The 15,779-nt window shown below is 35.2% G+C and overlaps 1 protein-coding gene across 1 annotated transcript in view; it reads right to left on the reverse strand.

Moving 5' to 3' along the window:
* The window catches only part of grm8b (glutamate receptor, metabotropic 8b), a 188,026-nt gene that overhangs the window by 27,164 nt on the left and 145,083 nt on the right, over positions 1-15,779 (reverse strand). The window contains exon 7 of the mRNA XM_016290327.1: positions 6,911-7,111. Within this exon, the coding sequence (XP_016145813.1) occupies positions 6,911-7,111 (201 nt within the window). The remainder of the gene's footprint in view (positions 1-6,910; positions 7,112-15,779) is intronic.

Genomic DNA, 15,779 nt, shown 5'->3' on the forward strand with positions numbered 1-15,779 from the left:
AATCCTTGGTGAATGGAAAGACGAGGCCACAGCCTGGCACCAAATTTAGGGGGTCCAGACGAGTTCTAGCTCAGCATCCCCATCCTCTTAGGATCTAAAAGTACCACAGACTGAGCTGTGCCGAGGTCTGCCAGGCGCGGCAGCACCGGCTCTGGGACTTGGCAACCAGAAGATGGGAAGGTGATGAGAGACGAGTGAAGAGACTAAAAAGCGAGGCGGGTCACTGAAGTGAGGCCTTTTAAGTTCTGTGGAGGTCACACCTCTCGGGGGTCAAAGAGCCAATGGTGACTTGCACTTCTGGAAGGAAAGTTTACGACTCTTTGTCTTCGAACATGGTAATTTGTATATGTAACTGGATTGGATGTTGATGCAAAGACTACTAAAGATTCTTAGAACACTAATATGTTGCATAGGTATAAACATATAATATACACTCTCAATTAGATCATCAGAAGACGAATACATAGAGACCAAACATGGTATAGAATTTACATTAACTAGTGATCTATCATAAGTATGCATAAAACAGTATACAATACACAAGGCCATATACAAGGAGGTAGTAATCATACACAAAGACCTGGGGATATGCATGATAGGAAAGTCAGAGAAAAATCTGTCTATGAATGAATGAAAAGTCATTTCCTATAAGCAGTATGTGTCTGTTTTAGAGAGAATTGAGTAGGGAGGAAGATTCTCTCTACATACTTTTAGGTCGTAAAGTTTATCTGATCTGGCTGAGGTGTCCTGGCCTGGAGATCGTTCACAGACATATGGGCTCTGTGATTGTTTGTTAATCTAATGAGAAATTGATTTGTTAAATCTTATGAACAATTGTGTGTCTGATTGGTCCATATGCTACAATATATATATATATATATATATATATATATATATATATATACACACACACACACACACACACACACAGCCCTGATGTAAACATACACAAGTACAATGTAAAAAGAGAGCTGCTGGTGCAGCAGGAGGAGAGTGCAATCAAATTTGGGCTTGGACCAAGAAATTGAACCAAGCGCAGAAACCAATTTCCAGACCACTGGCCTTACAGTGACCTGATACTGTAGAATCACATCTGTCCTCTTATAACTCAATCCCTTGACATCAGATCTAGTTTCATACAGCCGCTGCTTATAATGCAAGACAACCGACAAGGCAAAAAAAACAAGTGTAAGAATTCACAAGCCTTACATGCAGGTTAATCATTACAATTCCATACACAGCATAAAAACATGTCTGCTCTGTGGCCAAAGATGATATTCTTGATCTCATGCCAGAGTTTGACAGCAGAGTCAGACAAATGGAGGAAGTCCATGCCTTGTCAAAAGGTTAATTCTTCAATTAATTTAGCTGTCTGATGTGAAGTGGTGATGCCCTTTTCCAACACTGAGATAAAGCATTACATATTAAAGAAAAAAACGTAGATACCTTCAATCAGTGCTTAATTTGTAAATGAAAAATTGCCGGATACCAGTTAAAAGGTGCCGTGACCGACACTGACAATACAACTTCAGTTTTCCCGTAACATTAAACGTCACTAAACGTGATGACACAACTATAAGAGCATCGTTCACAAGTTTTTGCATGGACTGTGCATGAACAATACAGCCTAGGTTTTCAAACCCTGGGTCAGAAATGGGTCACCAGGATGATTTAAGGCAAATTTAATAAGGCACATTAAAAATAACAAAATTTGTTTCCATTAAAAAATCATAATTTATATAGAAAAGGTATATGAATAGGCTAAATATATCTGACATAAATAATTAACAGATATAAAACAGATGTGAGGCACGGCAATCCGCAAACAAGTTCACGGAAAGGAAACCGAGAACCGAGATGACAGAACGCGCATCCTGTTTGTTTGCTTAATTACAAACACAAATGTTCTTTTTATTGCGAGTGTGCAAAAATAAAAGTAAACATTTACACTTTAGCAGACGTTTTTTTCCAAAGCATTTTGGATTTTTCTTTTCATTCTTGATCTGTTCTGCATACCGTCACATTCAAATGATTTGTTTTGGAGAGAAGGGAACTAGGCTATGATTGTAGTGTTTATAATGTTTATACATTATAATATTTCATTTTATTTGGTATTATTTCTGGTATTATTACAAAACTTTCCGCTGCTCACAAAAGAGTGGAGAGAGTGGGTTAAGCAGTAGCACCAATCAACAAGAGCGATTTTGAATTTAAGAAAGCTGATTGGTCAATAATATGTTGAGGACCAATACATAATCTACAAACCATGCTCCAAATACATCTACATAAACCCGCAATCGCTCCGTCTAGTATGCACGCATGCACTGTCACGATCTAATGCACTTTTTAATGCCGGATCTTTAAAAACAAATACCGGAATGCAATAATCCAAAATCGGACATTTTCCGGAACAGGATCCGGCTCAAATTAAGCACTGCCAACAATCCACTGTTTATTGAACTCATCTCCCTGTATTGATTTTTCCGCTGTTTATAAAGACAATTAGCTGCCGATATGCTCACAGCAGACGCTTGCAACCTCTTTTCCCTGTCCTCCATTTATTCAACCATTATCCAGCTACTTAATAATCTATTTTCACTTAGCTGCTGAGAAAATCGATAATAGAGATGAAAACACAATGAAATCTTTCCAGGTAAGCTCTATAATCCATCACTTGCTATTAAGACGCTCTGACTAGCTTGACAGAGTTCTTCTGCTTCCTAAATGTTGAATGCTATCTTACTGTATTTTATTTTAATTATATACCTTTACATCAGCATGTATTTGAAAAATAATGTCTGTAATGTTGGGCAAGACTTTGAATTCCCTTCAGTATGAAAAATGAAATAAAATATGTAAAAAAAAAAATTAAAAAAAAAGTTATTAAAAAAATAAAACATGCAAAAGTAAACAATCGAAAATACATTGAAAGTAAAATAATAATAAAAAAATAAAAGTTAACAATTGAAAACAAAAAAAATTATAATTTCATAAAATAAAATGAAAAGATATGAACAAAACAAAAAAGCATTAAATAAGAAATTATTATATTAAATTATATTATTAGGGTAACATATATATTGAAGTTTATTTCACATCATTGGCAAATATATTTTCTCCTTTTTTTAAGAATAAATAAAAATATTTTTAGTATTATACTTGCTTATATGGAGTATATGGAAGACGCATAACACGCACAGTTTAACTACAGGACATTCGGTGTGATCATGACAGACATGTTCATTTTGTAGCTCTGCTCTAACACACATATCTAAAAATAAGCATACGTATGAAGCCACTGAAGTGCATCTGATTGCAGTTGACTTGGCAATTGCCTGCTGGCCACAGTGGCTGTCATAGCTCTGGGATAAAGGTTGTGGGATTGAAGCTCGACTCTGTTGCTTTTATCATTGACTTGATTAGAAATCATCCTCTTGCTGTTCCCCGGGAAAAAAAACAAAACATCCCTTACTGCCTCGATCAAGTGGTCCATGCAAGAAAAAACACAATAGAAACGTCAGATGTGCATCACATGATCCTGAACAGACATGATGGCTCATATATGCAGAAATACACTCATGCATGCGAAACGAACACACACAGCGCTTTGAATGTTAATGAATGCAAAACACAAAAGCAGCATTTGAAATGCGTTTTGTCAAACAAATTAAACATTACACATTGCATTACATTTGACTCACGAATCCGTTTGAACGTAAACATCAACAGTTTAGCGTCACATGACTGAGCACAGCCAAACTAGCATGTGCTTGTGGTCACGTCCATCCTAATGCAGTTATTTGTGCAGAGGCGTGAAACCCTTCAAGACACAGTTTTACACTCATTACGCTGAGGACCAAACTGTCCATGTTTCACCCTAGAAGTCATAAAATCTTTCCTGCATTTTTTTTATTTATTTTTACTTCTTCTTCAGTCACAGTCTTCAGTGTTTTAATGAGGGCTGCCAGTGTAATATATTAATTTAGCACAGTTATTTATTTATTTTAAATAATGCATTAAAAACAAACTCCCACAATCCTCCTGAACCTTTAAATTATCTAATAATTGCTTAGCAAATATTGACAAGATTAATTTGATGAATTAATCAGAATGTGATGTAATTATATCAAGTTATTTGCAGGGTTATTATCGTTAAGTAAAACTAAAACCATAAAAACAAACAGTTTTATTACTTGAAATAAAAGAAATATTAACAAATAAACAAATTTAATTTCAGCTAGTTGCCAAGGCAACATTTAGTTTTTATTAAATATTAACTTTAATGCTAAAATTACGGTGGCCGAGAGAGCTCAACGCGCTGCAAATGAAAAAACACATGCAAATAGAAAAACATCTGCAAATTAAGAAAACATCTTCATCAATTTGACAACACACGCGCTGCAAATGCTCACAACACAACCAAATAAAGGAACGCGCTGCACAAACAGAAACGTGCTGCAAATGCTCACAACACAACCAAATAAAGGAATGCGCTGCAAAAACAGAAACGTGCTGCAAATGCTCACAACACAACCAAATAAAGGAACACGTTGCAAATAGGCACAGACCACATCGGAAATGTTTAGGGGAACCGCAAAGTGACGAACATGGCTGGGATATATGTATCAATGTTTGCTCTGAAAGGTGAGATTTTTGTTTATTTTAACATCCTGATCATATGATTCCTTTGCTTCTTCGTTTTTTTTTTTAATGATTAGCCTAAATAAGCTGACGAAATACACAATTAACTGTGAAAGCATGTAAGCTGGCTAACTTACTTTACAACTTCCCTTACAAAAATTAACCATATGGTTTTACTATTAAAATTAATTAATTAATAAATAAATGTATTATGTAATAAATAAATAAAAACAAAAAATGGTTACTATAGTTAAACCATGGTAACCACAACTTAACCATGGATTTACTACACTAACCATACCATCTAAACAGTTTGTCAAATGTCTGGGTGTTTTATTTCAAAGACTTTACAGCTTCATTAAATGTACAAATGAATTTGCTTCCAAAAGCAAATGTAAAACTGGTCAAACCTTCACTTATTCATTTTTAGTCACTGAAATGTACATGAAGCAGAATAGAGCAGTATGCATAAATGTTTGACCACAAATGTCAACCACATCAAAAGATCTATAGTGGGAATCATTAAACTCTTGCAGCGAAATTAGCTGAGGAAATGTATTCTTTCATGCCTGGAATGAGTCAAACATTCAGTTCTAAAGACACTTTTCCCAATCCAATCAAATACCAATGGATAAAATCAAGACCCACACCAACAATGTTGCCTCAAGTATGCTTTTTTCACTTAGAAATATGTCATTACAGACGTAAAATGGGTTGTGAATGCTGTTACATGCTGTTAAACTTTGCGTTATTAACATATATCAGATTATAAAATTGGCAAAAATAATTTAAAATGTTCAAGGAGCAAGACTGTAAGAGAAAGCAGAGGAAGTGGGCACGTCACCATCTGCATTACTGCAGAAATCCCTCTGATCTATATAAAAGAAAAAGGCTAAAAAGAAGTTAAACAGAAGGGAAAAGCTGAAATCACTTAAAATGTGAGAGATGTGGTTTTAGAGAAGATCATTCAAAAATCATTTAGCAAGAAAAGGGAACACTTTGATCCACAGCATGAAGTAACAAACTGTAGAAGCATAAAACGTCTTCAAAAAGAGACGCGTGTGAGTGTGTGTATATGAGCTGAGGTGAGGAGTTCATGTAAGGGAGACAGGAAGTAGCAGAATGCAGAACTGAGGAAGAGGAGCGCAGAGAGATCGTAGGGAAGTGAATCTCAAGGAACTGAATGATTCCGGTTCATTTAGTTATTTTGAGAGAAGACAATGAACACTACATGGAAAACAGTTAAGTCTGTCAAATCAGCAGAATAGAAACTGTATTATTAAAGTAACTGTATTATATACTGTTATATATACTATATATATATATATAATGTATATAACAATTAATTACGTGCTCGAAAACCACAGCCGACTGAACAAGGTATGCATCATGACAACGCCTCTGTTTATATTATAAATTCTCTATCCTTTTATTATTTTATTTATTTATTTATTTTGGCAGATAAAGACATTCCATAACAGTTGGAAACAAACATCATAAAAATAATTCAATTACAGTATTTTTTTTAATGGAACCAGTTGATTCCTAATCCTAAACATAAATGATTAAGAACTGATTACAATTAAATAAAAACAATTTCTTAAATTAAATTAACTTTTTTAGTACACAATAATGCATGTGCAGTTTTAATGTACAATTTGTTTTATGATGAAGAAATGTGGCTTTTAAAAAATTATGAAATTTAAAGTTTTAATTGATTATTTTTTACTTTATTTTGATATACCTTAACATTTTTAAGTATAAAAATGGCTATTTAAAGGAAATTAAAATTCAATAATTGAGGCATTGTAAAATGTTTTATTTATGTATACACAACAAGGGTTGTGTGATTTCAAAGTTTAACATTTCTGATAAATTATGAAAATTAATAAAACTAATTCTTTTTAATTGATTTAAAAAAATGTTTCACTTTTTTAGTTTTAACATTTCTAATTATTTATTACTATTATTCTATATTTTACATTTACTGTAACATTTTTAAGTAACAATAAAAATGCTAATTAAATTAAAATCAACACAAAAATAACAATTGTAACGATTAAGAACTTGTACAAATTAAAACATTTCTGAATACACAACATGAGCTGTTCGATTTTACAGCACAAATATTTCTGATTATGAACAAAGGTGGCTGTTAAAAATTATGCAAATTAATTAAACAATCGGGGTTGAGGTTCAAGTGTGCTTTCCAACAATCCAATTAAACCGAGTAGCAGAATAATGTAGTAGAACAGCGGATGTTTCTCACCATTGAAGCTGACGTTTCTGATGTATCCCAGCAGCTCCTTGCCATCTATGTTGCTCATGCGTGGACAAAGTCCTGGATATCCCGAGCAGAGGTCCCGATGCATGCGGTGCAGCGCGTTGGCCATAGCATACACCGCGTCCATCACAAACTGCACCTTTCCCTCTTGCTCATAAGTGGAGTCCCTGCCGACTTTCTCCAACCCTGCAAAAAAAAAAAAGAAGAGATGAGTCCAGTGCAAAACTTTTAAGCTCTCAAATCTGGCCCATAAGAGTTCAGAGATCCTGTTTTTCATTTATTTCCCTAAACATGCCCAAGTGACAGGCTTGGTGCAAGATCTTGGCTGACTCTGGGATGAGGCATTCATTTATATGCAAGTTTAATTTATTTGCAAAGCTTTTCAAAGGATGTCCAAAGCATGCCAAACTAATTCACACAATGCCTCAATGCCTAATGATGAATTCATGCCGTGTTCTGTGATAATTAGTTTATTAGCGCCGACTGGAGTGACCTTTCCACTGAGGTTAGCTAGAGAAAATGACAAAAACAACACCAACAACAATACGAGTGCAAATCTACTGCAAAGACTATTGTATAACTTTCCTCCAAACCCTGAGTTTGAACACGGTCCGTTTTTTCACCTTTTCTTAGCATTAACTCGATGTTATCAGCATCACCCACATGTATAATCTGAAATCCGACCCTGCCGTGACTCTCTATAATATCTGGAGTTAATTGTGGAGTGTTGATACCTCCATTTATGTTAAATCCTGCGTAAAGCAACAAAGGAGAGCTTTAAAAATGGTCAGTAGTGGAGAGCAAATTAACAGGTACAGTCGGAGCGCTCGATCATTGAACTTGTCAGGCTGGAATTTATAGGGACTCATTTACAGAGAATGAAATACAATGCGTCTCGGTAGTGGACCGTAGTCTACAACTCAACTGCATGGGAAGTTGAATTTTATCTCACCAGAGGGAGCACTTACTCGTCTTGTTGGTTTAATGAATCACCTGGGTTCAGCCACATTAAAGTGATCTTGGACACAGTATCTTCGGAAAATGCCACAAACTAAACCACTTAATCTCAAGCAAAGACTGGACTATGAACTTGAAATAAGTCTCTAGACTGCAAACGAAGCCAACTTTGGCTGCCAAACATGGTTATGTGACCCCAGGGGATTTAAGGTGGTCCTGGGCTTTAAAGATCCTGTTTTTTGTTAAAGTTTTATAACAAACAAACAAATAAATAAAAACATCTTAATCATGTTAACAACCACACAATTGCGAGTGTGACACTAGTTTTACACAACAGTCAAATAAACAAGACATTAATATTTAGCAACTTACATTTTGGACAGTATTGACAGGTTACTTTGTCTATTTTTGCTCCGTCAACAAAAATATTTCCAAAGCCACAGCAGAACTCTTGCAAGAATCCGAAAAACACACAGTGATGCTCCTGAATTTTTTTTTTTTTAACAAATTAGTTGGGTGAATGATTCAGTGACTCATTCATAATGACAGGCTTGTGTTCACTCCTGAATGAATCTGTGTTTTTTTTGTGAACTAATCAGTTGAGTATATAATTCAATGATGCACTCATAACAACAGACTTGTGTTTGTTCCTGAATTAATCTGTTTTTAAACTAATCAGTTGAGTAAATGATTCAGTGACACACTCATAACAACAGTCACATGTTTTGTTTCTGAAGGAATCTGTTTTTTAACAAATCTGTTGAGTGAATGATTCAGTGATTCACTCATAGAGGCCTGTTTAGAATTAAAGTTGTTGAACGAACCTGTTGATAGAATGAGCGAATGACTCACTCACATGTTGCCAGCTACTGCCATAACAGTGTGACACTGCTTTTATAAAACAGTCAGATAAACATGACAATTACTTTCATTTTAGACACAATATTGCCAGTTACTTTGTCTATTTTTGCTCCATCAACAACAATATTTCCAGATGAGTATCTGACAAACACAAAGTAGTGAAGTTTCTGAATTAATCAGTTTTTTGAACAAATCTGTTGGGTGAATGATTCCATGACTTGTGTTCGATCCTGAATAAATCTGTGTTTTTAATTAATTCAATGACACACTCCTAACCACAGTGTTGTGGTTGAGTGAATAATTCAGTGATTCACTCAGAGTTTTTTTTTTCAGAATGAATCAATGTTTTTGAATGAACTGGTGGAAAGAATGAGTAAATGACTCACTCGTAACAACACTAATTTGTTGCCATCTACTGGTGTAACAGTGTAACCTACAGAAAGAGTCAGTAAAAAATCCTCAACAATTCACAGTTTGACACAATATAATATAATATACAACATAATATTTTATTTTAAAAAAAGAAATGCATTCTGAAGCATTTTAGAAACACCTTTGCAACTACCCACAACATCCAAGTTGTGTGAGTTTTGCATAGGCAAGTGACACTATCAAAATCCACTGTGAAACTGAAGTTGAACATTCATTTTTAAAAGCCATACAATTTCAAAAGTGTCCTCTTGGAAGGCAGAGTGGCCAATCTTGATGCATACAGTTAAGCCAAGCCATTATGTGCATAAAACGCAGTCCAAACACACATTAGTCTCATTATCAGTCGCAGATCTGAAGGCTGAGAATGCCTGGAGGCATGAGAGGGAAGGATCTTTTGTCTAAATGACTGATGAGTGGCAATGTAGAGGACACAGAGCCCAATCATTAAAACCAGCATCTTAATTAAACTTCATTTACGGGGCCTAATTCAATTTGCCCCGGACGAGACCAACACATATCGCTGTTTCATGGCAGACGAACACAGCTCTGCAGTGGTTAGATGGGAAAATTAGATAAATGACAAATTAATTACTGAGATTTTCTTTCATCAAGAGATTAATGAAGAAAAAAGCAGGAACAACATCAGAGGCCATTTTTGCTTCTGACAGCTTCGAATACATTTCCATTAATGGAGTGACATTACATCTGCAGTTGTTCATCATTTTTTAAGCGTCACGATAGAGACGAAACATCTGCTGGGCTAATTTTGTGACTGTGCGATATCCCAAAATGCAATGTGCTTACCTTGACTTTGCATTTGGATGAATTAACATCAATAAATAACCAGAAGTCTCCTTGATTATTTGCTCTGACTGCCAGAAGTTAAAATATTTTACACAAAATTGGAATAAAAATACAAAATGAGTATTATAAGGTGACAGTAAAGGCATATATATATATATATATGCAGTGGAGTCAGATGCATGATTCCTTTTCCCACATATCTACCTTTTTTCTTCTCCAATTAAAAAGGAATGTAAATCAGGCCACACATTTGCATAGGATGGTAATATTGCCCCACTTTTTGACAGGATCGAAAAGGTATGAGGGGAGGTGGAAAAGTAGCATGCTAAATCTTGGAGTTTTAATTAAATCTAAACGTGAAGACATTTATTGAAGATGGCTGTGATGGCTACCTGACTAGATTAAATCATCAGAACTTTCTCTATACAAATGGCACTTTTTAATGATCATGTATTCATTTGAAGTTTTAGCGCGAGGGTAGCTGACATCCCAAGCTGTGATATAGCCTTCAATTGCATCTGAAAACCCTTTGGCAATTTTTATGAACTAGCTAGTGACAGAAGTTCTGCACAGGCACAAGAAAAAATGTGATAATCTTAAACATTAATCATTACAATGAGAGCCTTTCGTGAAATGATTGTGCTGCATAATGAGAACTTTATGTATTTACCTGTCATTTTGCGAGTTCTCATCCACAGTTCCTTAATTGCAGACACAGCCTTCTGGATTAACCATACTCGCTTGTGCCTTGCTCAAGGGCATGCTGGGATGTGGAAGTCTTGATTCAAACCTAAATCTTTGGTATCACCACCAAAACTCAATTATTTAAACTTACTACTACACAACTTTTAAATAAATCATGTTTCAGGAGAATCGAGTCTCCTGCTTCTCAGATGTTTCTTCTGAGGAAAATACCTCTAGAGGCAACATCTCAAACTGAAAAAAGAAGTTTGAAATCATAGATTTCAATATGATCTCAAGCATTTCTCATCAAATTCACTGTGCTCTTGCCTCATTTGTGTCTTTCTCCTTTTTAGTAAAAACATCTGAGACAAAGGTGATCCCATGCTTTAGCTCTTTATCTTTCCATTCTTCCTTTTGCGTGACTGACTGAAGTTTGTAAACTGCTGCTGTCACTTGAACCCAACCTCCGCCCCCCTCCCGGTGGGCTTAAATTGGTTAAATATAATTACAAATTGTATGTCTCATTTGTTTCTCTTGGCAACCTTGTATGACAACTCTATAATCTCATCTATTGTCCTCTAGAGATCTCAACCTCTCAAACTGTGCTCGGACATGACAAGATACCAAAGACTGCAATTAAAAGTGACAAATCTCAACATGAACTCAAACATTTCTAATCTAATTCTTCCCAGGCCAAATGATCTGAGCTATGCTAATCACAAATGGGATGCCTCATTTGTTTCTCCTAGATAATAATGGAGAGTAAGTGTAAACTTCTTCTCAAGATGTTCTTCTCAGATGTTTCTAAGAGCCCGTTCAAAAGAGATCTCAGCAATGTCTCTATGCTTGGATTTGCCAAGACATCAAAATCTGCAATCACAATCAGTATCAGTAGGTACGTTTACATGGACACTTTTTGCTTCCAGCGGAATTAATTCATTCTGATTGACGAATCCGAACGTAGTGTTTACATGAACACTAAATAAAGTGATTGGGTTGATATGCGTGTTTATATGTCACAAGCTTCTGATCAGATTTACTCTTTTGACATGCGCACACTTCATGATAATACAGAGTTTCCCACTGTTGTCGCATACTGTTTTAAAAAGCACAGTTGATATTTATCTACTTCGGGTCCTAATTAGGCGACGACCAGCACATGAACTGTTGTGCCCACTAGCTCTTTGCAGCTAGTGTGAGTTCAAACATTTCTCATCAAATTATCTCAGTTTTATCTAAATTCATAGTATAGCCCGTACTCTTACTATATTGTCTCATTTATGTCTTTATTTCTCTTAATACATTTTATGAGACACATCTGAGACAAAGTTGATGCTCAAATGAAACAACTGAGAATGCCAGCTTAATTAAATGTAATTAAAATTACACAAGATGCCTCAGTTGTTTCTCCTAGACACCAATGAGATTAAATTGAGATTTTGCTCAAGTCTTCTGCTTCTCAGATGCTGCGTCTTTCTTCTGAGAAAAACACCCTGTAATCTGAGAGATCTCCATAATGTCTCAAACTGTGCTCCGATTTGACAAGACACCAAAGTCTGCAATCAAATATCAAAGTTCTCTATATAAACATTGAGCTATGCTTTCCACATTCATTTTACAATCTATTCTCCAAATGAATTTTAGAAATAAAATGACTGAGGAACAATGATGTCTCCTGAGCTATAAAAGAGCATCCTCTGAGCAATATAGTATGGGCTTCATCACATATATGACATACACATTCTAATATTTATTACAAGTCTACATAAATCTACACACTTGGCTGCCTTACGTAAAACAGATTATAAATTATTATATTTTTAATCTAGCTACAAAGAAAAACACTAATAACATGGTAAAGGATGTTTTTTGTACTTACATACTGAATCTTGTCTGACAAAATAATGAAAGCCTTCATGCTCTACAGAAGTACGTGGGGCGTGGATTAGCATAAACGGTTTATAGTCAAGGTAACATGCTCTCAAGAGCGGTTCAAAACGATTCTCTCCATATATGGATGTCTTCCACAGGTTACATCATTCAGAATCAAAAGTACTTGATTTGACAGCACACTTCAACAATACGGTTCACATTCCTCTCATCGTACTGTGAGCAAAAAAGAACAGAATGAGGAGGTAGTCGTTCAATTCTACCGTGAGTCACAGGAGACATTTGGCAAAAAGCATGCAATTTTGATACTTCCAAGAAAACACGGACAAAGGTTTACTTTATGAAATGTCTTCAAGTGCCCTCCACTTAACAGGCGTCTTTGGCTTGCTTTCATTCTTCTCGCGGACACCCATTTTGCTCGCGCATAAAGGGCTCGGAGCCATGAGTGGAGCTCAGACCCAACACAGACGCTTTGTGTTTAGATGCTTTTCATAGTGAAAGGCTATGATGCAGGTGCACAAGAGGGCTGAAAAATGCGCTATTACACAGGATGCCTATGTCAGGCACTCTCATGTGAATCCCAATCATTTCAGGGAATTTACTTGAGAGCGGTTTTCTCTCAGCGTGAGACAGGAGAATATTAATGGGTCATTCCTTTTAAGCAGTGCAGTCTCATGTCCCCACCTATGTCTTTAATACACTGCATATATATTCAAAAATTATTTGAAGTTTATAATATTTCAGCCATGGTGAGCATAAGAGACTTCTTTCAAGAACATTTAAAAATCTTATCAACCTCAAACGTTTTGAACAGTATTGTGTATATACAGTGGGTACGGAAAGTATTCTTATCCCCTTAAACTCTTTGTTATATTGCAGCCATTTACTAAAATCATTTAAGTTAATTTTTTTTCCTCATTAATGTACACACAAACAATGAAACTGATTTAAAATAAAAATCTGTTAATCTATCTATCTATCTATCTATCTATCTATCTATCTATCTATCTATCTAATATGTAAGCGTGCGCCTACTCAGGGCCCTGTGAGGGTCCATTCAGCTTATCGCCTCGGGGTTCTTGTACCACTGCTGCGTTACTAGCATCAGAGCACCTGAAAAATAAAGGATGTGGGTGTACCTGCTCCTACAATACAAACTCTTTGCACCTACATGCCCTCTGGAGTCTCACCTGCCATTTACAATAAAGCAACAGCTGCACCAAGTCTGCAGAGAGAGCAGCGATCTACAAAAAAGCATTTGTGAAGTTCATAACTTTATTGAACTCTGGATACAAGCGCTAGCGAAATTCCAATGTGGAATAGGATCCATTAAAGGAAAGCTTTACAGTGTACAGGCTTTGTATTTCATGTGACATGCTGTTCCTAAAAGCATTACATAGGTTTTTTTTTTGTCTGTGAAAACTGACAGCATGGCACAGTTGCTGTTTGGTCATATTTACCATTATTAAGTGAATTTTTCTATGTGCAAAATCCAGTCATTTCAATAGGAATCCACATCCACACTTGGGAATTTCGCATGAGGGTAAAGGATTTATCCAGGAAAATTTCACTACAGGTTCAAGTTTGTCAAGCAGATTTGCATCTTGTCTGACGATAGACAACAGATGATTACAACGTATTGTCTAAGGGTGAAATTTGTAAGTTTTCAGCAAAGAATCTTGAACATTTCCGAAAATACAACTTACATTTTCAGTTACCTAGAATATTTGGTTCTAATGTAGGAATCCTATGTCAGAAATATCCAATCCAGGAAAAGTAAACATTAATTGAACTTCGCAAGTAAGGGAAAAATGGACTGAACATTTTTTAAATGTGGAACAAAAATTCATTTCATCCATCTTGAACTGATAGGATTATAAAAAGTGGGTATTTCTTTACCAAAATGTAAAGCTAACTGTGAAAGATTACTCTCATCCTTAAGCATGATTTTGATTCATCTCGGTGAATAATCTGAGTCTTAAAATTTTTGAATTAATCAAAAAAGATTTATTCAGTCACTCTTTCTGCAAGATACATCTTCAGTTTTGTGTCTTTATGTCTTATGTGTCTTGGGATTCAGTGAATCATTCACTCAACCCATTCATTAATAAACACAAAGTTGTTCACAACCAAAACAATAGTATCACTTAAAATCTGTGCCTACAGATCTATTATGAGACTCTAGAAAGTTTAAGCATCATAAAGCGTTGTCGATACATGACAACAAAGTAGACTGCTGGGCATTACTTCAATCAAGCTATTGAATCCAGATAACAAAACGAGTGAAGAAAACGGACTCATATGAAAATGGACCAAACAACTTTAATAACGAATGAATCAAGAATGATTAAGGATTCCTTCACTTAAAAGATTTGTTCAAAAATCTTCGTTTTATGAACAAATAATGATTCTTCCATGATCATAATACCACTACCGTTAGTTGAAACTTAAGTGACCTTGGTGATGTCAGCAGAGAAGAAAAGTCGTTTACGAACATGACAACAATAAGAACATTTGTTAAAGGTATAGTTTATGAAAATTCTGTCATCATTTACATTAATCACTTTCCCTGATATCACACATACATCTCAGAGACGTCTATCTGATGTGTGTTTACATCTGGAAGATGTATTTTTTTTTAGAGTGTTTGTTCATCTACAATACATCTCTAGGACGTTTCCTTTTAGACTTCAAATAGATGTTCATGATTTATCTACATTTAGAATGTATGTAAAACTGGCATCCTAAAGACGTTTATCAAATGTTTGTACACAGCAGATGCTTAGCGATCTTAAACAGACATCTTGCAGACATGTGTGTGCTATCTGGGTAGTGCTTTCAATTAAATTACTGTAATTTAAATCAATTAAAGTTGATTAATCATTTAGTATTTTTCGACCGTACAATAAAAGTCAACAGTGCCTAAAACAACATTTACATTTTTCAAAATATCTCTTTTGTGTTTATGACACGAGGATGAGTAAATAATGATAGAATTTTTAACTATTCCTTTAAGAAAATGAATGGGGTCGAATTTGAATACTATGTTGATTTGAATAAAAAAATTATGTTACTTTAAAAAGGCAAATCCCATACAACTGGTCGGTACACAGGAATTCTAGCTAGAAACATTCACACACAATTTATAGCACACACATCACGTAAGAAGCAAATGTAATGGAATACAAAATCAAACTCCATTAGCTTCCCTGCCAGGTCTGATGCA

Source organism: Sinocyclocheilus grahami, unplaced genomic scaffold (genome assembly GCF_001515645.1).
Source record: "Sinocyclocheilus grahami isolate Dianchi unplaced genomic scaffold, SAMN03320097.WGS_v1.1 scaffold257.1, whole genome shotgun sequence".
Classification (NCBI taxonomy): Eukaryota; Metazoa; Chordata; class Actinopteri; order Cypriniformes; family Cyprinidae; genus Sinocyclocheilus; species Sinocyclocheilus grahami.